Raw genomic sequence first — 27,193 nt, forward strand, 5'->3', positions numbered from 1 at the left:
AAAGTTAGAGCTTATTGTGAGAAGATTTCAATATAGCCATAAGCTTGGGTCTCAGGAGAAAGAGGCATCTCAGGGAAACAGCTATTTTCACATATAAAGGGTGTGGGCTTCTCAGGAGTCACCAATGGTATATACGTTCTTTTTTTTTTTTTTTTTTTTTTTTTTGGTTTTTCGAGACAGGGTTTCTCTGCGTAGCTTTGTGTCTTTCCTGGAGCTCACTTGGTAGCCCAGGCTGGCCTCGAACTCACAGAGATCCGCCTGGCTCTGCCTCCCGAGTGCTGGGATTAAAGGCGTGCGCCACCACCGCCCAGTGGTATATACGTTCTTGAGATACAGATTTTAACTTTATTTTTTAAGTGTGTGCACTGAGGGTTATAACTAGCATCTAAATGAACAATATGTTTCAAGCATAATAATGTTTTTCAATGAATGGCATTTTAAGTTTATTTGTGCATAATTTTTGCTTTCAGGTACCTTTTTTTCTTCCCCTTCCTTTACATTACTGTCTTTCTCCCGTGGTCTGCTAGTCAAGTTCCTATTATATAAAACCTTCCAAATTTACAGTTTTCACTCTTTTATCTTTATCTGACTTGTTACTTTTAGCAGCGTCCCGAATTTATTCCTGCACATTAATTGCTGCCCTGAAATTTTTGTTTTAACACTTCTTATGGGACATAGGCTAGCACCTGGGTTTTTTGTTTGTTTGTTTGTTTGAGATTTTGCTGTTTTGATTACCTAGAGAAACCCTAAAAGCCCAGGGCAGATTTGCTGGCTAGTGATTTCTTTGCCGATAGTCACTTTCTCTCAGTACTATAATTTGTTAGTCCACAGCCTTCAAGTCTCCTTGTACTTTGATGAGAAAACAGCTGCCGTATGTCCTGGGATCCTGATACTTAGGCCATTTTTCTCATGCTGTTATAAGATTTTTCTCTTTCACCTTTGGTTTTAAACAGTTTGGTTATATTACAGGTTTCTTCGGTGTTTTTCAAGTTGGAGTTTGTTAAGCTTATCAAATATGAAAACTAACGTTAAGTTTATCAAATGTGAAAATAAATGCTTTTCTTCTGACTTGGAAGATTCAGCCACTCTCTCTTTTCTCTTTGGTTTTTTGTTTTGTTTTTTTAAGACAGGATTTTTCTGTGCAGCTTTGGCTGTTTTGGAACTCACTCTGTAGACCAGGATGGCCTATAACTCAAGAGATCTGCCTGCCTCTGACTTCTAAGTGCTGGGATCAAAAGTCACCACCACCTGTCTTACTTGTTCTTTAAGTAATTTTGAACCGTTTTCTCTCCTGTTCCCAAGAACATGCATTACGTTTGATAATGTTCTATACACATCAAAAGATCTCTGCACCTTTCTTCATCTTTCATATTTATTTCTTCTAAAACTGGGTTATCTTACTTGACCTATCTTCCTATCCACTGACTATTTCTTCTACCAGCATGCTTCTCAAACATGCCGTTGAGCCCTTATCAAATTCTGGAACTCTTGAGTTCCTAGTTGGCTCTTTAAATCAATCCCACCCCTTCATTAGCTCTCTGTGTTTCATAAAGTGCTTCCCCCCCCCTTCCTTTAGCTCTCTAAGCAAAGTGTCTGAGACTCTTCGAGAGAGGGGGCTTTAGAGAAGACAGAAGAGCTGACGTAAAGTGTGGTTTTGTAAATCCAATATCTGGACTTTCTAGAAAAGAGCCTATTCTGCTTCTTGATCCATGGATGGCCATGCTCTATTTTCCTTGTCCATCTTGGTTTTTGTTGAAAAGTCATCTAAAATAACGCACGGTGACAATTCTAATTCTTAAAATCCTATTCTCATGCCTCTGTGGTTATTATTATTGTCACTGCCAAGACTTTTCTGGTTGCCTCTTGTTTACATAGTTAGTGTGTAATTCCTGATAGTCACCAAAATGTCCATATTCTGATTCTAGAGACGGTTACTATGGGAAGTCATATATTAAAGGGGAATTATGTTGGAAAATCAAATTAGGATTATTAATCAGCTCTACTTTAAGTAGGGGATGTATCCCTGATTATTTGGAAGGAGCCAAGGTAATCATGAGGATCATTAAAGGGAGAAGTGTGTATAATCTCAGACTGATAGGACCAGCTTCAATGAGAGATGAAGAAGGCCACCACCAAAGAATGCAGATGGCCTCTAGAATTCAGAATAGCCAAGGAAATAGCTTATCCTCTCATTCTTCCCCAGAGAGGAATTCAGCTTTGTTGGCACCTTGGTTTGCACCCAAGGAGGCTGTGTTGAACTTCTGACCTGCAGTTCTGTCTTGCTATAAGCTAGCAAGCTTACCATGATTAACTGTAGAAGCAACAGAAAGTAATTTAGTGGTCTCTCTGAACAAATCAAATAAAGTCTGTTTATAATACCCCTGAGAGGAGAAGTTTGCACTAAGAGAATTCTAAGTCTAGTTAAATAACGACAAATCCTGCAAATGTGCCGCAGGACAAATGATAGCAGCTGTCTTGGAAGGATAGGGTTTAGTTTTTGTATTATTCTATTTTATGTGTTTGGGTGTTTTGCCTGCATGTATGTCTGTGCACCACATGCATGCCTGGAGTTTGCAGGGCCAGAAAAAGGGTGTAAGATTCTCTGGAGCTGAAGTTACAGGTGGTTGTGAGCCACCATGTGGGTGCCGGGAATGGAACCCAGGATCCTTCGGAAGAGCAGTCAGTACTCTTAACTGAATCGTCTCTCCAGCTCCCACATGAAGTTTTTAATTAGCTTCAAATTTATTCTACCTACTTCGGTATCTGCCCCAATCAATGTTTTCACTGAGAGTGTGGACATTCTACCCACTTTGGTATCTGCCCTAATGTTCTCACTGAGAGGGTGAACTATTTGTTTGGGGATTTTGTTTTTAGTTTTTCTGGCTTTTGTTTTAAATTTATGTATTTGAGTGTTTTGCCTGTATATGTGTGTGTACACCACTTGCATGCCTGGTGCCCTTTGAGGTGAAAAAAAGAGCATTGGAATCTTCTGGAACTGGAGTTAGGGATGAGCCACAACATGAGTGATGTGACTCAAACCCTGGTCCTCTGCAAGAAAAAGTGCTCTGAACTGCTGAGCCATCTCTCCAGACCAGACTAATTGTAAGTTTGGATGAGGTGCGGTGAGTGGCAAGAATGGGGTGAGTTAAAAACGTCACAAGTTCACCATTTTTAATGAAGTCGGCCTTGTTTGTTTTTTATTAAACACTTCACTTTTGAGTGGTTCCACAACTTGGGTTCATTTTTTGAATGCTGAAAAGGCTGATTTTTGGTAACTTTTCCAATGTTATTATTTCTCTAATTGAGGAATGGATTTGCCAAGACTGTCCTCTCCCATTCTTGCTGAAATTCAATCTTTTTCTTCTTGAGCTCTCTATTGATGTGAAAATTAGCCAGACCACTCCACAGCCCTGGTGCTTCTGATTCCCACCATAGTTTTATTGTAGCAGCTGTGACTGTCAAAGCCGTCACCCAGCACTTCAGTCCAGAAGGCTTTAAGCAAGTGTTTTAGTGAGTGTGGTGAGGAATGTGCCATGCACTGGCTATTATTCTTTTCACAGTTGGAAAAGTCAGGTAGCTGGCAGCCATGTTTAGAGCTTTGTTCATTCTTAAACTCTGGGTTGGTAATGAGAACTCAGTGTACCAAACAGGAAAACCCACAAAGCTAAACAGGAAGGATTAAAACACTGAACAACAGGAATGCAAAAGGAAGTATGGGAGTGAAAAAATGAGTTCTAGGGTGAGTTTTGACCTCCAGAAAAACAGACATCTGCCTCACAGAGAACTCTGCCTCTGATCACAAACTTTATTATCACTTTATCAAATAACAACTTTGAATCTTCTTGTCTCTCAAATTCTTGCTTTTCTTTGGTGATAGACTCTGCTTTTTGCTTTGTTGTGATAAATTAATTATAATAAACTAAGAAGCTTTATTCCTAGCCTTTTAGTTTACTGTGTTGGTCTTTTCCTAGGTGTTGAGTTGAAAACTTAGAACATTTATTTCCATTATAACATATTTTTGGAAATGTATTAAGTAGGACTTAAGAGTTTGCTTATAGGATACCCTGCTATGCTGACAGCGGCAGCTTCCAGGATCGGTTGACCTCTTTCTGATTGTGTTTTTTTCTAAACATATTAAGTTTGTCTTGATTTTATCGTTAATGGGGTTTTATCTCATGTACATAGTTTAATTATTTTGATATTGATTCCTGTTCCTTTCATTGTAACTCCATTAAATGTGCTCATCCTGACCACTATTTTGTGGCTTAATGAGCTAGAGGTATTTGCAAAGAATGGCTACTCTTGGGTAGCTTCAACTATGTACACAAATGAAGAAATCTACATGGGTAATTTGATTTTTTTTTTTTTTTTTTTTTTTTTTTTTTCGAGACAGGGTTTCTCTTGTGTAGTTTGTGCTTTCTGAACTCATTGTAGCCAGCTGCCTCGAACTCACAGAGATCCGCCTGCCTCTGCTTCCCGAGTGCTGGGATTAAAGGCGTGCGCCACCACCGCCCGGCCGGGTAATTTGATTTTTATAGTCCTCTATAACTTTATTTTATTTCACTATACAATTGATTTCTAAATGTTCTTTTTAATTTTGTATTTGTTCAACCCATAAAACATTGCAGTTATGAAGGATTGTTCATGAATTATAACACTTTGATGAATATGAAACAAGTTGCTTTGTCATGCTTAATGATTTTTGTTTACATACTAATTTTGTTTACATACTAATTAATGTCCAGTTGTTGTCTGGGCCTATCTCCAACCAACTTTTTATGTTAATGCTTTTTGAGAAGTGTGTGTGTGTGTGTGTGTGTGTTGCCTTCACCTGGAATAAATTGAAAAGTATTTTTAACTCAAAAAATAATAATTTAAAAACCTAATTTTGTCTTTGTTTTTGTTTTTCAAGACAGGGTTTCTCTGTGTAGCTTTGGAGCCTGTCCTGGAATTCACTCTGTAGCCCAAGCTGGCCTCGAGCTCACACCTGCCTGGCTCTGCCTCCCGAGTGCTGGGATTAAAGGCGTGCGCCACTACTGCCTGGCTAAAAACCTAATTTTTAAAAATAAAAAAAAATTAAAACCAGGCAGTGGTGGTACATGACTTTAATCCCAGCTTTTGGGAGGCAGAGGTAGGTGGATCTCTGAGTTCAAGGCCAGCCTAATCTACAGAGTGAGTTCCAAGACAGCAAGGGCTATACCTGTCTTGAAAGCAAAACAACAAAAAAATTTATTTTAATTAATTAAAAAACATTTAATTGAAATTTTTCAATCCTGATTTATTTCTTTGTTAGACTTTATCTCCAACATTGTATTCTAATCTGTAAAAACACACTATTTCTACAAACTATGAATGCCAATTTATATCTACAGTTTCATCTCTGAGTAAGAAGAGATCATAAGATTCTTACTCTGGCACTCTTCCCACACCCCTTGAGTTATTATTGGGATATCACACTGATGTTCCAAGTTGTTTTTTGCAAATTCCTGTTTTCCATGAATACAAAATAACAACAGCAGCATTAATAGTGATTGTCTAAAGTTGGAAGTTTCTTTTTCATTTTAAATTTATATAAAGAAGAAAAACTCTTCATTAGCCCACAGAAATTATTCTAATTTTTTAAAAAATGGATTAGGAAAGTCTTGCACAAAATAAAGTTGGATATTTTCAGGCACATTCATCCTTTCACTGGGAGAATTCATATGGGTAAATTACCTAATTACAAAAATATTTCATCCTTAGTTCAGTCAGGTGAACTGAATTTAAAAATTATGCTTTTAACTTTGTTTCTTTTTCTTTTACTTTTGGGATTATAATATAGTTACATCATTTCTCCCTTCCCTCCCTGGAAACCCTCCTGTACACCATCCTGTTCTCTTTCAAATTCATGTCCTGTTTTTCTTTTCATTAATTGTTGTTACATGTGTGTATTTTTATGCATATGCATAAATATTTCTAAATATAGCCTTCTCAGTCTGTATAATGTTACTTGTATGTATGTTTTTCAGGGCTGACCATTTGGTACTAGATAATCAGTTGGTTTTCTCTGCCCTGGAGAAGACTATTTCCCTACTCCGGGCATTTCTTAGTTGCCTGTAGTTCTTTGTGTAGGGCTAAGGCCTTGTGGGCTTTCTTCTCTCCACTTTGGCATGTCTGTTGTTGGTGTCTGTGTTCATCTCATGTGTAGGCAGTCATGTTGGTGAGACTTTATGGATATAGCTTCTGACATTCCTAGGAGACACAACCTCACAGCAAACTCTCTTTTCCTCTCCATTTTCTTTTACTACACTAGGAATCTATTACTTTTCCTGCCTGATTACAGAGAAAGAGATGACCCAGAAATCTATAGAATCTTTTATTTGTTTTTCAATTCTCTTTAATAGTATACTTTACTTTTGTTCCAAATGGCGCTAACTGTATGAGGAAGAGAGAAACATATAACTTTCACCTAGATAACAATTTCAGTTTAAATATCATGTTCGTGTGAGCTCATTGTATGCTTGGGCCTTGCAGAACCCCCGAGCCTGGACGATGCAGGAAAGATGCTCAATGAGACAGTGGTGGTGAATAACCCCATTCAACTGGAGTGTAGAGCAGCAGGCAATCCTGTTCCTGGTATGTTTGCTTTGTCCCTTTGCAACTGATTAACATTTAACATTTCTGGGAATAGAAAAATTGGTATGGGTATAATGTACCAATTTGTAACAGAGGAAAGTAATAGCATACATTTCATGTGGTAGTCTCATTAGGGAGATGATATTTTAAAATTTTCAATAGCTTTTAATTGAATGGAAGAATCTTTCTACTTAATGTAGAAACTTTTAAATTCCTTGATCATCCTGTCTATATTGTGATCATAAAACTTACCATTGTATTTATGTCCATGTATTTTGAAAAAGATACTGTAAATTTTTAAAAGAATATTAATGGAGTTGGATGAACTAAGTTGATTCTTAATCATAGTCATTCTAGTGACCCTGTCACTTTTTTCTGTATCTCCCTATCACTGGTAGGTGATTTTTGTGAACTGATGACAATGTAAAAACATTGAATCCAACATTATACATGATAGATGGTTTTAATTTAACATGTCAACAATTTTGTAGGAAATGCACAATAACATAAGTAGAATAAGCTAAAAATTTTACCATCAAGCAATGTTGACATATTAGAAACAATGTAGAGAATGTTTTTCATTGGTTCAATTCCTGAACTCATTGATTGGACTCAGTAGCCCAGGATTTCTTAGGATTATCTTCTCTTAAAAATCAACCCTCAAGAGATATTTAAGCCACTTAAACTCAAACAATAAGAATAAAGCGTTTTTTAATTAGAGACATCTTAGTATATTTATTTCAGATCCAACTTAGTAGATTGACTTTTGAAAGAAAAATTTTACTTCTCCCCTTCACCCTTCAGTTATTACATGGTACAAAGACAACCACCCACTCTCGGGTTCTACAAGTGTAGTCTTCCTGAACAGAGGGCAGATCCTCGATATTGAAAAGACTCAAATCTCAGATGCTGGCATCTATAAATGTGTAGCCATCAACTCTGCTGGAGCTACAGAATTGTTTTACAGCCTACAAGTTCATGGTAAGTGCTACATCTCTCAGATTCATCTTGGGTTAACAACTCCTGCATAATGACCGTATGCTCCTATAAAATTCTGATGTGATAGTGAACAGAAGTATGCTGTTGATATCTTTACTTAAAGACCTCGATAAACTTTCTTATTCCTGAAGCCTATTAAAATGCCCAGTTTTCACTTGCTGTTGAACTTCAACTTTAGATTATTTGTTGAAATAACCAGAGATGTCTTTGTCAGCTAATAGCAACACCGTCTTTTTTAATTACTCTAACACTCATGGGTATTAAAGAACTATGTCTAATTAATTATCTCAAGGAAAACTTTTTAAGGGGCATTGATAATTAGAATACAGGAGAGGATGTAATGGAGAAAAGTACGTGTACACACACACACACACACTTCTGGGAATTAATAACTCAATAGCTAAGAATTCACTCAGGGCCAGTGAGATAGCTCAACAGATAAAGCCAGTCCCTTGAATTTGGGTGAAAAAGCCGGATGTGGTAGCACCATTTGGTATCTCTGCACTCCTATGCCCAAATAGGCATAGGAGATAGGAGGATCTATCTGTTAGAGATAGGAGGATCGTTCTGTTAGAGATAGGAGGATCGATCTGTTAGAGATAGGAGGATCGTTCTGTTAGAGATAGGAGGATCTATCTGAAGCTCAAGAGCCATCTAGCATGGAGTCCACAGCCTGGCAGAAACAAGAGAGACCTTGACTCAACAAGGTAGAAGGAGAGAACAGAACTCCCCAGAATTGTCCTTTGACCTCCACATATGTGCTATGGCATGTTCATGTGAGTGCATGTACACAGACACACATACACACACACACACACACACAACACACACACACACACACACACACACACACACACACAGTTTGTCTGGCAAACTGTGACACTGATACTTGCTCTACATACCTCACAGGATTACTGTGATTATATCTCAGATAAGATGTGAAACACTTAGCCAAAACAAATAAGGAAGAAATTTATCTGTTAAAAAAATCATTATAGAGATTACGTACGGTTTTCATTATCCCGTGGTGACAACACGCATCATTTTTTTTTTCTTCTTTTCAGTGCCTCCTTCGATCTCAGGTAGCAGTTCCATGGTGGAGGTGGTGGTGAATAATCTAGCAAGGTTGGAATGTGAAGCCAGGGGCATCCCTGCCCCCAGTCTGACCTGGTTGAAAGATGGGAGCCCTGTCTCTAGCTTCGCTAACGGAATACAGGTATCTTCTTTTCTATGACTAACATGTTCAACACAGGCTACTCAGACTCATGAAGCAGTTGAAAAGATTTGGAGAACAAGAGTTAGTAAATGTTATTTTCAAAAAGAGTGTGTGCACAAGCACCTGTCTTAGACACATACATACAATTTTATACATATATATATAATAAAACTCATATATATGTATATATGAGTTATATTATCCCCACAGATATGTGGGGATATATATATATATGTGCCTGTCATAGACACATACATACAATTTTATATATATATATAATAAAACTCATATATATGTATATATGAGTCCCCATCCCTCACAGGTGGTTGTTAAGTTTAACCCATTAGATAGCTGTTCTTTCCTGCCCATGTCTGTTTCTATTCCTGGCATACGGAATACTCATCAACAAAAAACACAAGAAATTTCTGGTAGGGTTTTGTTTAAATGTCTGGAAATAATGAATCAGTGAGGCATGTGTGTGTCCATAAAAACATCAAAGAATGAAGTAGAAAAAATCATAATGGAAATATTATGAGAAATGAAATGCGAGTCTCTGAAAATTTTAAAAGCAGTCCACTGACTTTAAGTTAAAAACACAGAAGCACCCTTGGCTTCTGAGTTAGAAGCACAGAAGCCTGTACACAGACATTCCTGGTTTTATTGTGCTTTTGTTTCATGCTCCTTTGCAGATATCATATTTTTATTTTTTTAACAAATGGAAGTTTTGTGCCAACTGTTCATTGAGTAAGTCTCTCAGCCCCTTTCTGATAGCTCAGATGGTCAGTGATGTTTTTAAGCAATAAAATAATATTTAATTGATAAATATATACTTTGCTTTAGACTCAATGCTATTGTACACTTAGTCCACGGGCTAGCACTTCAATACACACAGAGGAGCCCCAATTCTGTATGACTTGTTTTGTTACGATATTTTATTCTTGCTGGAGTCTGAAGCTGAACTCAAATACCTGTAATAGGTGCTTGTGTTGATATAAAGTTTAACTAACCAATTTGGCCAACACAGAATATAGTTTTGGCATTCTATTTTTTTAAATTCAGTTGTTCAGAATTGATGATCCTGAAAGACATGAAGTTCAAGTCAATATTAAAAGAAATTGCTAGATCTGCGGGATAATATAACAATGAATGTGCCTATTTTTTTTTTTTTTTTTTGGTTAATACTGTTGTGATGTCTAAACTATTTTATCCAAGAAAATCTTGGAGAATGACCTCTTTTTATTCCCTCTTCTCTTAGGTATGCTTTCCATGCTCTCCTCTATGAACATTTGTGCAAATGATAAAAAAGAATACACTACTATTCTTATGGGTGTATTGGTTAATTGGCTTTGTTTCCATTGGTAGGTTCTTTCTGGGGGTCGCATCTTAGCTCTGACCAGTGCACAGATGAGTGACACAGGAAGGTATACCTGCGTGGCAGTGAACGCTGCTGGGGAGAAACAAAGGGACATTGATCTCAGAGTATATGGTAAGACAAGCTGGCTGTGTGCTGAAATAGGTGTTAAGGGAGGTTGTTGACGAACAGGAGAGATAACATGATGATTTTGCTAAATTAGTTCAAATCAAATTCTATTTCTGCTTTATGTTTGAGTTTGATTCATTTTAATCCTTTTACATTCCAAGATATTGGGGCTGGGGAGATGATTCAGAGCATCAAAGTACTTTTGTAAACATGAGAGGTTGAGCTTAATTCTCTGATACCTGTGTAAAAAGCTGCATGGTCTTATGTGCCCATAACCTAAATGTTGGGGGCTAGAAACAGGGAGAGAGCAAGCGAGCAAGCGAGGCTAGCCAACCAGAGAGCTCAGGTTCAGTGGGAGACCTTGTCTCCTGCTCTGGCTTCTGTGCTCATATACGTATACCCCAGATACATATAACAACACATGGCACACACTTGCAGAAATAAAATTTTAATTCAAATGTATACATAGTGTATAGTGTAGGGTATTCTTTAAAGCATTCAGAAGACCATGACTACAACTAGCAGCTCAACAAACAGGAAGACATAATTTAACTATAGTAAATGTCTGTTGAAAAAGATGTCTTTATGTATTCTGCTCAAAACCATGCTTCATTGCTTTTAATTATACAAGAGACCTATTTTGTTATCAGGCCAATATTCTTGAGTGGTGGGCTGTTTGAGAAATATAAACTAAGCTAGACATGAATTCACATAAAATTCATAATTTTTCTACTCACAATGCAGTTGGATGATCTAGAAGGGGGTAGTATTTGATTCCATCTCAGAATAACCCCCCAGAATAATGCTGGGGCTCCACTGGCCTCAGTTCAGAGATGGTATTTGTCATTCTACATCTTGGCATACCTTGGTGTTTAAAACAGTCATAAAGAAAGCATGCCCTTTTAAAATTCATCAGAAAACCTAAGACAAACATACATAGTTATGGTAATTTCTATCCAAGAAAGCCAAACTTAATTCAAAATTTGATCAAACTGTAGAAATGACCACTCTGTATATAGATTCCTGGCTAAAGCTTATGAATGTGTCTTTTTAATGGGTCCTACAGTGCCACTAAATGTGCCTATTTGCTACTTCATAGTATTCTTGATTTTGAACAAACTATCCACACATCTTTACCTGGTGTGTCACCTATAAAAATCAACCCCACTGTTTTCTGGTGCTCAGAAGTTGCCTGACGCTCACCAAGCGTCAACACCTTGTGTGATGCTCAGTGACCAGGGATGCCACAGATCCCTGCAAAGATGCTCCCTACTCTGTTCCATGCATTGTATGAGGTATTTTCTCCTTTATAGTCCATTCATTCATGGTTTACTCAAGCCATACGCCTAGAGATGACCCACAGAGGTGCCCCTTGTTTCCTCACTCTTTCCCTCTGAAGCAATCTGGTAGCAGAGAACTCGGATGACTACAGGCACAGCATGTTGCTAGTCAGTCTACTACACTGATCATCACTTTACCGCATGCTGGAGTACTGATCCTGAAACAGCAGCCTTTAGACTGTAGTAACATTCCTTCCTACCACAATCTTATTTCTACCAAAGCATTTGGAAAGCCTTTCTAGAAGCCATTCCAAATACAGGCAGACAAGTTTTTCGTGTGACCACAAAATCAAAGCCAAACAATAACCACAACAAAAAAACAACTGTAAATATAGTCCAGAGTTGTCAAGGAGTTTAGTGAGAGTTTGCCAAGGAAATCTCCCCCACGCTCCTTGAGTGGCCCTCCTGTAGCGGACTCGGTTTCATTTGTCATTTACCTTTTCCAAAGATAGACGTATACAGGTCTGAGTGAGTCCTTGATGGGATATGATGGGAGCCTACTCTTGACAAAGCCGCACCTAAACCACCTGAGAAAGGTTATTTTCAACACACTCAAGGGAAGGGGATTCTTTCAGCTTCCGTTGGTCCACATCCCAGCATCTGACAAGGCTGAGAGCCAGGAGAGTCTGATCTGAATCCCACTGGAGTTTCACTGACTGCCTCCTTCCATGTAATCATGAGTGTCTGTACAGCTGGCCACTTAGCCTCTTCTCTCTCGTGTGCATTTCCCCGCACAGTCTCTCAGGCCATAGAAAGCTGGTGTGGCACAGAAGAGCACTCTAGATGACATGTTCATGGGATCTCGTCTTTGTCATCAGCCGTAGCATTTTGTGTAAACCCTGACCCATCACCTATTTTATATTTTCACACTGTGAAGTGGGGCGCTAGAAAGATGATCTCCACATTCCCTTCATGATGCTTTGAAAGATGTTGCCTTAATGAATATGAAACTTATTTCTTTTGCAGAAAATACAGATAAATATTGAAATAATATTTTCTTTTAATTCATTATTGTTTCAAAAATATTTCATGGGTGACTTGTTGTTTTAAAAAAAAAAACCGAGGAGTGCCATCTAGTTCTGTGCAGCTGTTAGATATAACTGGCAAGAACTTTGAATTACAAAAGCTCTTTAAAATGAAAAGTTGGTGAGTAGAATCTCTGGTCCACACAGATATATTAATCAGTAATTTAACATTGACTCTGAATAAAATAAAGCCAATAGCACATACAAGAATGATTGTGCTCTTCTATCGAAAAGAAAAAGGAAAAAAAATAGAGTTCTTCAGTGTGTGTCTTGTATCTTGATGATTAGTGGACATTAATAGTATGCTATTTTATTCTGAAGAAAACTTCATCTTTCGCTTAGTTCCACCCAATATTATGGGAGAAGAACAGAATGTCTCTGTCCTCATTAGCCAAGCTGTGGAGTTAACTTGTCAAAGTGATGCTGTTCCCCCACCTACTCTCATGTGGTTCAAGGATGGCCGCCCTTTGCTGAAGAAGCCAGGCCTCAGTGTCTCTGAAAATGGCAGTGTGCTAAAGGTAAGACTGTAGATTCATCTCAAGTTCCCAAGCACATGGTTTCAGAGTTACTTCTGTTATATTTGATGATCTTTTACAAATGTTCTAGTGCCATCTAATAAAATTCTAGGAACTATTTATTTAGTGGCGCTGGTCGTAGTTTTACATTTTATGCTAATACAATTTAAATATTTAGTCATCCATCCATACTTTAGCCAGAAGCAATCTCCAAAACATACCTTCAGAAAACTATTATAAAAATACTCTGAGGAATTCCTCACATATTCAACCAATCAGCAACAACCCATTTTAGGTGCTCTGGATAAGAAAAATTAGGAATATACAAAAATTAGGACGCATCTCATATTTTCACACTCTTGTAACCTTATATAAATCCATGAGAAGTTAAGTGTCACTTCATCTCAGATATGCAGAACTACTATAAGTTTGGGTTGATGACCAAGTGGATGGTACAGAGTATTTGGAGAGGGATAGCAAAAAGCAAGGTTCTGCTCGTGTAGCTGGAGTTTTCTCTCTGGCTCCCACCAAGCCCCGGCAGTCCAACAGCCCACTTATAAAATAAACACATTAACTCATTTTTATTAGTGTATAAGTTGCCATGTGGCTCATGGCTTACCAGTCAGTACCTTACATCTCGCTTGTCATGGTGGCTGGCTGGCAGCGTCTCTCTGCCTCAGCCTTCCACCTCCCAGAATTCTTCTCTCCCTTGTCCTGCCTACCCTGTCCTTCCTTCCTGGCTACTGGAATCAGAGTTTTATTTATTCACAACATACAGGACATCCCACAGCATGCTTGCACGGAAGACTGTTAGGAGACAACCTAGGTTTACAGCTCAGAGACGAACGAAAGTCCTGATTAAGGAAAGCAAGTGAGTTAGATTGGAGGAGATGGAGCACTTCACAAAGTGAATGTTTGAAATAATGTTGACAGAAAGTTCATCCAAGTGAAATCGTGCTGTCATTGGAGTAAGCCCAAGGGAACTGAATATGAAAGAACCCAAGGGTCTGAATGTTCATAACCACAATGTAGGTTTGTAAAATTCTGCTAATAACCCAACTGAGAAAAATGAAAGAAGAGCCGAGCAATATGCCCAGTTGCCAAGAGGCATAGATTGAATTAGAAGATAGGGAATATAATTTTGAAACCTATGTTACGAGCTACATATGGCTTCCTGATTGAGGAGAATGGCTAACGGCAAGAATATTTAGGAGGGTGATGAGTGTCTGCATGTGGGAAAGGCAGCAAGCTAGAGAGCTTTCCCAAGGAAGATGAAAGAACAAGGATGAATAGGACAGCATGAGGGTGTATGCTAAAAAAAAGCGCTGGGAAGTTGGGGGATCATGGCCTTGTCATAATGGAAATGGTAATGGAGAAAGGAAAAGAAAGACCAGACTCACTAATAAAGATGGCTAAGGCACGTGAGCTACACATGCAGAGGGGAGGGGGAAGCACAGCTCACCCTCAGAGGCAGAGTCTCGTGTTCTAGAAAGCACCTGGCAAGATCTCAAAGCTTAGATGTGGCTAAGTGACAGAGGGAGGCATTTATAGGAACATAAATTTCAGTAGGTGTAGGTGTTCCTTTCTTTAGGGAATGGTGAATAAATCCTTAGATCTGCTTATCTAATCCATGAACCCCTGCCAGACACCCTGGAATGTACAAGTCCCATTGGCAGGAGTAGAGAGAAGACCCATACAGTGAAACATTCAACAGAACCCAGCCCTAACTGGCTAGTTAATACCATCTTAAGAACATACCCAGCATTTTTCTCACACATATTTGACTAAATTAAAAAATGGAATTTTAGCATTTTATTTGCTAAGAGTCCACGAGGCACTCCATTAAATGTTCATCCCTGCTTTCCGATCTACCAATCTCCCCACTCCAAAAGCTTTTTGTGAGCTCTACAGTGTATTAGTTACCTTTTCCTTTCTGTGTTTACATAGTTTGACAGAACAACCTGAGTAAAACAGAAAAAAAAAAAACATCTGGGCATATCATTTTAAACCATTTCATCCTATCATGACATTAGAGGGTGTGGTAGATGGCACTGGATTGCGTAACTGAGGCTGTGAAGAATCCAAGAGAAATTGAGCCACCTGGGGCCAGGTATAACCTTCAAGGGCACACTCAAAGTGAACTGCTTTATCCTGAGTCACAGAGACACATCCCGACAAGGACTCCACAGCCATCCATGCTGGCACTGGGAGCTGGTGAAAAATGTACTCACAAAAGGAGCTTGACCTCACAAAGCTCATGTCTATCTTATGGTGCAAAATGTATTTAGTCTAACTTCAAGAGCCCACCAATCTTAAATTCCAACACTGTTCAAAATCCAAGCCCAAAGTCTCTTCTGAAGAGAATGCAATCTCTTGGCTGAGAGCCTTCTATCATTTTTTTTAAAGTGACATACTTCCAATTTATGACAAGGAATAAACAGTCTAATTCTAAAAGAGAAGAATGGAGGAATAATAAGAAAAGGTGGGAAAAATAAGAATAAAATTCAGGAGAAAAAAAAATAATAACTCCTGTAGTTCCATGTCAAACCTTTGGAGTACATGGTTCCATGGCCGAGCTTGAGAAACTCCACTCTTGTGTCCTTATCATTTGGGCTAGATCCATTCATTGCCTGTAGGTTTCCTCAGCATATGCTCTTGGCATATCCAACATCCTGTATCCATTGTAATATCAGCTTCACTCTCATAGCTTCTTGCAGCCCCCAGGAAAGAGCCTTATACACAAACTCTAAGCTTGCTAAACATTGTCTGAACCCCCCAGTCTTTTCTCAAAAACTTTAGTGCAAGCTTTTTTGACTACATAACTCTTACCCTCTACATACCTGCAAAACCAGAACCAAAGGGACAACTCCAAGTTCTGCCAAGAAGTAGCCAGCCCTACATTGGACCATGGCTGCAGCGGCCTTTTAGTGCCTGGCTTGAACCCGGGAAAGCACTTCCTCAGGCAACTCTGTGAGAGTAAAATACTATCTTTTTGAAGGAAAATCTTCCAGTGAGTTTATAGTTTTATACACTAAAGCCTTTGTGCTGTGGAATAATCCTTCTGGACACTGTAAATATATATTTCTCTCAGTGGTTGGTAGCAGGCTAGAAATATAGGCCAGAGAACCAAACTAAGGAGGATGGGATTAAAGCAGAGTGGGGTCAGAGAAGTCGCCAGCAGATACAGAGAAAGCAAGACATGTAAAAAATGAGGTAACAAGCCACGAACCACATGGCAGAGCATAGATTTTTTTTAAAAAAAAATGAGTTAATTTAAAATGTAAAAGTTATCTAGTAACAAGCTTAAGCTATTGACCAAGCTTTTATAATTAGTATTAAGTGTCTGAGTGGTTATTCAAGAGTGGCTGCTGGGATAGGAAAACTCCTACTACACCTTATTAATTTCTGAAATGACCTTAAGTCACAGTTTGTATTATCTCAGTTCAAATTGCTTAGTTTCTTTTTAAAGATGCTAACATGTTTAACAATGATAATGATAACTACTTTGTCCTCAATTTCTATGGAAATTCTAATGGAAATTCATTGCTACTTCATAAATGTAATTTTGCTACTGTTTTGAATCATAAATATCTGTATTTTCTGATGGTCTTAGGCAACCCCTGCTAAAGGGCTATCTGGCCCCCAAAAGGGTTGCCACCCATAGATTGAGAACTGCTGGGCTAGCATGCACATTTTCATGTCTTCCTGTGCCAGTTCTTGCTGCTGATTCTTACTATAAACTGGACTAAGAGCAGCCATTAATTACCATGCCACAGGTGTCAGTGATATGGCTCAGCAGGTAAGGCACATGCCACCAAGCCCACAACCTGAGTCCAGTCTCTGGACCCACTTAGTGGAAGGAGAGAACCAACTCCCCCTCAAGTTGTTCTCTTACCTACTTGTACACACACACACACACACACACACACACACACACACACACACCAAAGCAACAAATAAATATAAAAATTTTAAACCATTCCACAGCCTGTGTGCTCTGTTGTCTTGGCATTTCTTTTGCCAAGTTAATTAGTCCATTCCTTTTGAATTTGGCCTCACTCAAATTGTCAAAATATAAACAAGATGTAAACACATTATCTGCCCAAATGTAACACAACTAGCCTCTAGTCCAGTTCCCAATAAAGCACTTGTTCCCATCTTGAATGGCAAAAGTGCAGTCTTCATTATCTACATTTCTTCTAGCATTCTGGTCTTCAAGGATCCCACCAGACTTGTTCACGACACTTACTTTTACAGTATTCAAGGCTTCTCTGCCTACACCCCAATCTCTTCCAAATTTCTCATACACTCCAGTTCCAAAGACCTAAGACCCATGGGGTCACATTCAGTCACAACAATGAGCCCACCTCTGTATTTGTGATTTACTGTGTTACCGTTACTGTGACCACAATACCTCACAGAAACAGTTTACAGGATTAACGATTTATTTAAACTGTGACTTCAGAGGGTCTCAATCTTCCTCATCGTAGTGAGGAAGGAAGATTTGTCAGGAACATGTGCCAGAGGCTCTTTAGAGCAACGTACAGAAGCAGAGAGAGAGGGAGGAACCAGAGCCTGGATTCCACCTTCAAAGCTTGTTCCTAGTGGCCTACCAGCTTTGTCCCCTCTGCGGGTTCTGTAGCCTTGTTTATTAATTTACTCTTCTATGCTGTGTGTGCTCCCTAAAATATATACTCAGAAACTATGAGGAAGTATATAGTGCCTTGTATCTGTTTACATCTTCAACACAGTATAAGATTTGTGTGGGGTTTATAGAGATGGTTTGGTGGTTTAGAGCATTTGCTGTTCTTCCAAAGGATCTAGGTTTGGATCCCAGGCAGCCATATGGTACCTCACAACCATATACTTTCAGTTCCAGGGGATCAGACACTCTCTTCTGGCCTTTGATACCAGGCACACATGTGGTTTGCACACACAAACTATCTTACACATAAAACAAATAAATAAATCTAGAAATTTTCAAAAATTTATATTATAGGCTAAGTAATATGAAGTTTTGATGAATGAGTACTGATTTGTGCTGCATATACACGCATGAAAATATTTTACTGATACTCAATTACCTATTAACTACTGAACTAGGTAATGGATAATTGAGGCTAATTGAACATATTTTTTGGCTTAAAGAAGGTTACAGCGTCAGTGTAGAGGAAACCCATGTAACAAACCGATCCCAAGCATATTAAGTTCCTTTCTGAACACATAAGGATCATACATTGAAAAGCTGAATGACTCTATCAGAAACTGTGATTATTGTTTTTGCTCTTTTATCTAAATTTTATTTAGAAGATCTTTGTATTGTTTAACAACTGGTGTAAACTGGGTTAAAATAAAATGTGGAGTAGGTGAGTATTTTTAAGTCTTGATAAATGTTGAATCTGGGTGATGGGCATCCATTTTATGATTTATCCACTTCTATATGTTTAGAAATGTACAGAATAAAAAATAAAAATAAGAGACAATGATGTGCACTAATATACAACCCTAATTTTTCAAGCTAAGTGTGGTGGCTCATGCCATTAATTATTCTTAGCACTTGCGAGGCTGAGAGAGAATTGATGTGACTCTCAGACATTTTTGAATAATGGCCTAGTGATTTCCAGCTACTCTGGGCTACAGAGCGAGAATTTGTCTTGAAATAGAAAAAAAAGCGGGGGAGGAGGGCCAAAAGGAAAGGTTGTGGGGGAGACATTGCTGATTCCCAAGCATGACTTTTATTTTTTATTTCAGATTGCAGATGCTCAGGTTCAAGACACTGGTCGTTACACCTGTGAGGCAACAAATGTCGCTGGAAAAACCGAGAAAAACTACAATGTTAACATCTGGGGTAAGTGTAGAGAGCATCTGTCAAACAAAGCAATCAGCCTGTGGTTTGCTTTCACTGACTGGGTCAGTTCTTCAAATGGCATTCATACATTGTGCTGCGTCGATGGAAATGATCAGTATCCACTCAAGGAACTGATCCAAAATGCATAATGGATGGATGGACGCCCTGAGCCTAAACATGCTCATCATTGCCACTTCAGTGTAGCGTGATTCCCTTCTCCTGCCTGACATCCCTGTTAGCTTTTACAGCCAGGGCTTGTACCGATTGGCCTTCCTCTAGACACTAGTGATGGTTTGTCCAGTGAGAGTAAATTAAAAGGCCATGCTACATGCAAACTGTGTTCATGCCCTGTAAGGCAGCATAGGGGATTGCCATGCTAATTGAGTTTTTTTCACTTGAAATGTTTACCATTTGCTATTAAGGTAATGCACAATGCCTTGGCTGTGGCTATGTACTAATTGTTTAAAAATGCTCTCATCTTAAACATTTTACCATTATTTTAAATATTACTTTGGATCTATTTGTGACATAAAGTCTCAATTTAATTATTTGTTTAAACTTTTCACTTACTGAAATAATAAAATGAAATTTACATTTGACTCACTTGAAAAATGACATTTTTAGATTAAAAAGTAGACAGTTTTTTCTTAATTTTGATGGACAAATTAATTTTCAAAGCATATGTGTATGTGTGTATCAAAATAACTTTAAAAATAATTATCATTTTAATAATCACTACAGTAAGTTATAAGAAAAGCTATTGCTCACTCTGTAAAAAGATGAATTTGTGTTTAAATGGTACAGTTTGTCATATAGCAAATTTATATTTACTGCATATGAATTATGCATCATCAATTTCCATTTTTAGCTCTTCCTGTTCTTTCTCCCTCTCCATTTCACCTTTTTTTCCCTTTCTTTCAAATGAGAAAAATACTCTCCTATCTCACAATTTTTACAAGACCCTGAGCTAAAAACAGTAAAGTAAAGGTTAAGGGGGTAGCTGCAGATGGGAAATTAGGAGTCATGATCGCCTGGAAAATGAGATGAGAAGAAAGACTGATGTCAGATACTTCCTCTTAAATGTGGAAACCCAAACCAAAGCAAACAGAAAACATGAAAGTAGAAGAGAGATGGACCGTTAGGGAGTAGAAGAGGGTTGGGGTAAAGGAAATAAGGGAGAAGGCAAGAGAAGGCAGGAGGGAGGTCGAGGCAGACATGAACAGAAGAAGATGATGCCTGTGTAGTAGAAAACCCAGGGAAACCCATTAACAAAACGAGTGAGGTGGAGACATGAAGCTTTTGAGCTATCTATGGTCAACCATGTGAACTTATCCTCCACACAGTCAGAAATACAAGCAAAATTAGAATCATAACTATGTGTAGGTAGAAACTGAGATTCCTTAAAGAGATAAAAGAAATGTGTCCAGTAGAGTGCTATACAAAATGGCTGCCAAGAGCGCTGTATGAATATGGGGATAGAAAGCGGGACCCTATGTGGGAAACTGAGAAGAAGCGGCTGAAGAGGCTGGAGGAAAGCCTATTAAAAGTGTTAGCATAGAGCTGACCCCAACCCTAGCCAGCCCTGGGATAGCAGCACACACACACCCCTGACCCCAGCACTGGAGAGCTGGTCCCGCCCCTCACAGGATAGCTGCCTCCTACCCCATGGGCATGGGAGAGCTAGCTCTGTCCCTCTTCTGAGGGGGTGGTCCCAGCAGCCCAGACTGGCCAACTCAGCTACCACCCAGGCACACATCATGGGCTTTGAGTTGGCACACCCCAACATCTACCCCATCTATGACCTCCTGGGGTGAGTGAAGGAACTGGTCCTGCAGAACCATAGCTGCAGGATCTCCATGACTCCAGGTAACAGCAGGATATCCAAGAGGAGTTTTGGTGACGGTCTAGTATTGATAGTGTACCAGAAGCTAGAGGCCTTGAACTTGATCAACAACACATTATGTAATGTATATTTGCAAGTAAAGCTGTTAAGACAAATGGTCTATATAATACACCACAGCTCTTAAGGCCACTAAGATGAATGAAGAGGTGGGAAAGACAGAGGAGCAAAATGGTTTTTTTGTTTGTTTTTTTAATCTAATATTTTAAATTGTATTTTCTATTTTTATTTCTTTTTAAATTTTCCTTTGGGAAGGGATGCTACAAGGATGAACGGTGGGTACAGAAGGACTGGGAAGTGAGTGGAGTGGGGTGTATGATGTGAAGTTCCCAAAGAATCAATGAAAAGTTATGTTTAAAAAAAATGATTGCATGGAAATTAAGAACAGTGATGTCCCAAGAAAAATAAAGTGGGCAATGAATAAGCTGTACATAGGTGGATGAATAAGTTAATGGGCAATGTTATATATTGCAGAGAAGTCACTAGACATAAACTTTAAGATGTTCTTTACTTATATATAAACTAAGGCCTCTGGGAAAAGGGGGATTTAACAATGGAAAGTAGAGTGCAATAAATATACTAATGAATGATAGTGGAGAAACCTGAGATGTCAGAGATAGGATCACTTGAAAAATATGGATTCTTTCCTCTGTTCTATCACTATTCCATGTGTAGTGGCTAATGAGAAAGATGAAGAGTCCAGGTTAGAAAACTCTAAATAGTTAAGTTTAAGTGAAAGGTCTGTTTTAGGTTAGATAGAAAGATATATGTGTTAATATGTCATATTTTGATTATTGACCTCTCTGCACCTTAGATTTCATAATCAATCATTTCAATATCTCATTTTCCAATATTCTCAATTGTCTGACTCTTCGCCCTTCTTATTGAGCAATATTGTCATCAACTGTCCAACAGTCATTGAGTCACACAAAAGAAAATGACACAACCACAGACTGACACTACTCTAAGCTCAAATATGCTATAATTGAGACCGTAGGCATGAGTAGGCATTAACTGTGAACAGAATGAAAGCAATACAAAGGGCTAAAGTACACTGTCTCATTCAGTGAACTCAACATTGCTCATTATTGACTAGTATGGTACAGTGGAAAGAGAAAATATGTGGTAGAAAGGCAATGGGGATGGATTGACAAAACTTCAATGTATTTAATTCTTAGTGTTGCAGAACACATTAAAAAGTTTTAAAGAAGAACCTGGGTGCTCAAATATTTTTAAAGAAATAAGCTACACTCTAGATGTGTTTAAGACACTGAATCAAGATGAGCAGAGGTTGAATATCTGTGTTCCTCAGTCAGCTGGGCTTGTGGATGGTAGTGTCTCTCTTCGGGAAGGAACAAAGGCTGCTGTGTTCAATTCCAGACAAATCAAGCTTGGCAGTGCTTCTTGATAATCCTGTGTGACATGTGAAGAATCAATTTGCTGTAAGATCTAGATAGAGTCTTCATTAGATTTATAACCACTTATATTCCCAGAAGCCACCAGGAGTAGTTAGGGATAGAGTTGAAAGTGGAGATTATGAGCTTAGAGTAGTGTCAATCTGTGGTTGTGTCATTTTCTTTTGTGTGACTCATTGACTGTTGGACAGTTGATGGCAATGTTGCTTAATAAGAAGGACAAAGAGTCAGACAATTGAGAATATTGGCAAATGAGATACTGAAATGGTTGATTATGAAATCTAAGGTGCAGAGAGGTCAATAATCAAGAGAAAAACAGCTGAATATGGAGACATTTGAGAGATAAAAAATATTCAATTAGGATGGTGAATTGAGAGTTGGGACAACTTGAGTGAGAAAGCAAGAATGGAGCAATCATTAAACCATGGCTGAATTTATGAACATATAGGAGGAATTTTCTAGATGACATAAAGGCCATTGTATCATCTCTGAAGGAGAAAGGGAAGAGCAAACAGAAGAACTGAACCTATGGCATTTGTACTGGTTATTCATGTGGATATTCTACAATGCATGTGGATACTCTACAGAATGGTGGGAGGACTTGGTATGAAGAGGAAGAACAAAACAAGTTCAGTAGCCAATCAGTGAACAGATGAATGGCAGATTCATAGATATGATAAAAAGAAATGAACTGGTCTCATGAGTTCAGAAGAATAGAATTGTTTGCACAGAGGTAGTTGAATAAGGACTGACCCTTTAGTGGGGCGTGAAAAGGATTCCATGACCACTCAACTCCCAGGAACTTGGAAGAATGGGTATCTGCCACTGGATGACAGTGCAGTGTCCTGGGGTGGGGGGAAGTTTAGCTAGTGTCTTCTGGCTGCAAACCCTTTGAGAGAAACTTAATAATCAAGACTGACTTGGAGGGCTCCAGTCAAATTCTGCAGACCAATAAAGGACAAGGTGTGCAATCTAGAATAACTGAATGTCTGCCTCTTAGGTGAAGCCCCTTGCCTTGTTTTTTATTGGACATTATGTCCTAAAGTATTCCTATGCAGCATCTGAGATAGCAAAGTTGGTTGGGCATCCATGTCTGGGTTAACTTTCCATTTGGTAGGTGTCAACACTCTCACGCCAATGTCTAGATACCTGTAATAAACCATGCCATTCTGACTACATCAGTTCTCTGTGACAGTGGGAGGGTCTGTTATTTGGAACTGACTGTATTCTTTAGGGGTGACTTTCATCCTTAGGTGCTTTTTCTCTTCCATCATTTGGGTAGAAGCCCTTTCTACTATGTGTAAAGTGTTAGGGAAACCACATGACGCAAACATTGCAGGATCAATGCTTTTTCTTTCCTTTCAGTACCACCTAGTATTTATGGATCTGATGAGCTCGTGCAACTTACTGCCATTGAAGGGAATCTCGTCACTCTGATGTGTGAATCAAGTGGAATTCCACCCCCAAATCTTACTTGGAAGAAGAAAGGTCAGTTTGCATCGCTAAAAGTTTAAATGATACAGAGATGATAGATAGATAGATGGATAGATAGATAGATAGATGATACATAGATAGATAGATAGATAGATAGATAGATAGATAGATAGATAGATAGATAGATGGATGGATGGATGGATGGATGGATGGATGGATGGATGGATGGACGGACGGTTGGATGGAATGAATATCTTTTTGTTTGGCTAACATGTCAATTTGTAAAAGGAAAAAAACAATAGAAACCTTTCGGGTTTGCATACTAACTGCTAGACAGCAAAATTGCTTTGTATTAACTTTCAGCATATGACACTTAAGTATTTTCTCACTGAAGATCATTTTCAGACTAACTGTTCACTAGAAAAATCAATTTTCTGCATTATGTTTTTACTTTTAATCAAATGTATTATGAAACATTAATAATCATCAAAAGTCTGCCATTCAAAGAATTATTTTTCTTTACAAATGTCCTTAAAATTATTTTCCAAAATAAACATTTTTTGCATTTATGGAAGTTTTGCAATATATTTTAGGGTTAAAGTCTGTAGTTGAGTAGATTTCATTAGTAAATATTTATACATGCCCACTAAACATAAAATAGACCAATGAAAATTGTACTTCATCCAGATCTTCATTTTGCCCACAAGAAAAGGATTGTTTCACAGGGTTGTCTACCTTTTAGATATTTAAACTAGTAAGTAATAAAGAAGTTCTTCTCTGGGCATGTATATAAAAGCCACAATTTTTGCTTCAAAATCTGCTATTTGGGTTTTATTGCAGGCTCTCTGGTGTTGGGTGACTCTGTGGGACGAGTTCGCATTTTATCTGGAGGCAGACGGTTACAAATTTCAGTAGCCGAGAAAGCTGATGCAGGACCCTACACGTGTGTGGCATCCAATGTGGCTGGAATTGCAAATAAAGACTATAATCTGCAAGTGTACAGTAAGTTATTGACCTCCTCAAGCTCCGGACACAATTTTCTTCTGAAGATGCCTATATTTCCTTTCAGTTTTGCTTTTGAGCTGTAAGGTTCATTCACAGTAACAGCCAGACCATGGTATCAATTGTGTTGACATAACCAGAGAGCAATTGCTTCCTTCAGGTGATTGTTTATTCAGAAATACAGCTATTCATCCCCATCATCTCGCAGGGAACAGATACATCAAGGTGGTGGCAATATGCTGGGTGGGGACATGTGTAGAAAGGGAATGGAGGGAATTATACTTTATAGTTTCTGTTGCTGGTGGTGTTTTTGTTTTTGTTATTTGTTTGTTTTGATAAGTTCTCATGTAGCCCAGGATAGCCTCAAACTTGGTACACAGTTGAATGACCTTTAGCTTCTTATCCTCCTTCATCTACCTCCTGATGCTGGGATTACAAGCATGTGCTAGCATCCATGCCTCATACATGCCAGGCAAGTACTACTCACCAACTAAGCTACAGCCCCAGCACAAGAGTATATTGAAAAAACATAAAATATTTTATTTTAAAAGGATATTTAGACTATAACCTGTGCAACATTTTAGAGTGTTTGAAGATATGCCTAATGTCACTTCATCTGTATGTGCTTTATATGCATCTCTACATGAGGAAGAACTGAGGCCTCTATCACACACATGGGAATTCCAACTCAGAGACTCTCCCCATGGTTGAACAAGGTCACGTGGCTTATGTATGGTCCTCAGAAATGTCCCCAGAACACAGGTTTACTGACCCTGGCCCATTTTCCTTCCCACACACATAGGAGTGTAAGTTGGCCTCATCTCTAATTCTCATCAGTATCGATTAGGTAGATTCAGCGGTAGAGAAACAGAATGACTGGCTGCCAGTGCCGTAGCTGGCAGTTTACTTCTTCACGTAAGGAGACCTCTGAGGTAGCAGTTGGTCTCTGGAGATGGTCACCTCCTCGTTCCTAACAAGACAGAGGCTCTGGGATTTGTCTAGCCCTTCCTTCATGGTGTTAAGAGGGTTGCTGCATCTGTGACACCAAATGCCCGCTGAAGTCAAGAAAGGGAAAGGGTGTCAATATTTTGCTTTATGTCAAGCCCAGCCCCCTAGGGCCTCTTTTTCAACAGTAAAGGCTTGAATTATATAAAAATAAACATGCATGTCCATCTCATTAATATGCATACTTGCCTTTGTCTTTAGAAAGCAGTAAATTATATGCATACTAAAGAATTATTTTAAAATAAGTTTCTTTATGATTTATTACAGTAAGTGTTTGATTTGTATATCTGTTTTATGTGCCCGTATATCCAGTGTCACATAAAGCTTTATCAGGTGAAGTGGAATCACTAGTAAAAATAAGTTAAGAAGCCCTAAGCTACCACATCCGTTGTAGTACTTGGAACACTTCTGTAAGCCAGAATTACAATTGATAAGTACAATTACTGTATTATTTCTCCAAAAATGAGTGAATACAGCAGTCCTTGCCTCCTGGGTCAATAGCTTTCTTTTAGGTATTAACCTACTAAAAACAGAGAATTCTGCCTCTCAATATACTGATAATTTATTACATAATAATGTGGTCTGTTATTTGGAGTCTTTTTTAGTAGCTAATATATTGACATAATACTGTATCTATCTTGGGACTGAGGATGTAACTCACTTTATAGTGTTCACCTATCATGCACAAGGCTCTGCCTTTCATCCCCCAACCACATCGACCTGGGTGTGGTGGTGCATTCCTTGTTATCACAGTTCTTTAGAAGAGAAGCAAGATGGACAGTTCAAAGTGTAAACTCCTATTAGAAGTGAAGCAAACGCTTCCTGTATTGTTTCTCATTATGTCTTTTCACCCAAAGTTCGACCATCTATAGCCAACAGCGGCAGCCACCGCCCTGAAATTATCGTTATCCGTGGGAAGAGTATTTCCTTGGAATGCGAGGTGCAGGGTATTCCTCAGCCAACAGTGACTTGGATGAAAGATGGCCGTCCTTTGAACGCAGGAAAAGGAGTGGAAATATTGGATGAAGGGCGCATCCTTCAGCTGAAGAATGTTCATGTGTCTGACACAGGCCGTTACGTGTGTGTTGCTGTGAATGTAGCAGGAATGACTGACAAAAGATATGACTTAAGTGTGCATGGTAAGTAGAGAGGGAACCACCAGATCTGTTCACAGGATGATACAATCGAGTATCCTGGGTGTGGGAGGCCAGCTCCCACCTTTTCAAGGGTTCTTACGAGGAGGAGAGAGGGATAAGAAAACATTAGAGCCCGGCGGTGGTAGCGCACGCCTTTAATTCCAGCACGCAGGAGGCAGAGCCAGGTGGATCCCTGTGAGTTCGAGGCCAGCTTGGTCTACAAAGTGAGATCCAGGACAGGCACCAAAATTACACAGAGAAAC

At 38.8% G+C, this 27,193-nt stretch overlaps 1 protein-coding gene across 2 annotated transcripts in view; it reads left to right on the forward strand.

The window, feature by feature from the left end:
- Hmcn1 (hemicentin 1) overlaps positions 1-27,193 on the forward strand; it is a 442,116-nt gene that overhangs the window by 280,807 nt on the left and 134,116 nt on the right. For both annotated transcript variants that reach the window (XM_028874743.2, XM_037211335.1), the window contains 9 exons: positions 6,514-6,615; positions 7,420-7,596; positions 8,679-8,830; positions 10,193-10,316; positions 13,018-13,193; positions 18,942-19,038; positions 23,719-23,841; positions 24,628-24,789; positions 26,652-26,933. In XM_028874743.2, coding sequence (XP_028730576.1) covers positions 6,514-6,615; positions 7,420-7,596; positions 8,679-8,830; positions 10,193-10,316; positions 13,018-13,193; positions 18,942-19,038; positions 23,719-23,841; positions 24,628-24,789; positions 26,652-26,933 — 1,395 coding nt within the window. The remainder of the gene's footprint in view (positions 1-6,513; positions 6,616-7,419; positions 7,597-8,678; positions 8,831-10,192; positions 10,317-13,017; positions 13,194-18,941; positions 19,039-23,718; positions 23,842-24,627; positions 24,790-26,651; positions 26,934-27,193) is intronic.

The sequence above is a fragment of the Peromyscus leucopus genome, chromosome 15, assembly GCF_004664715.2.
Source record: "Peromyscus leucopus breed LL Stock chromosome 15, UCI_PerLeu_2.1, whole genome shotgun sequence".
Lineage (NCBI taxonomy): Eukaryota > Metazoa > Chordata > Mammalia > Rodentia > Cricetidae > Peromyscus > Peromyscus leucopus.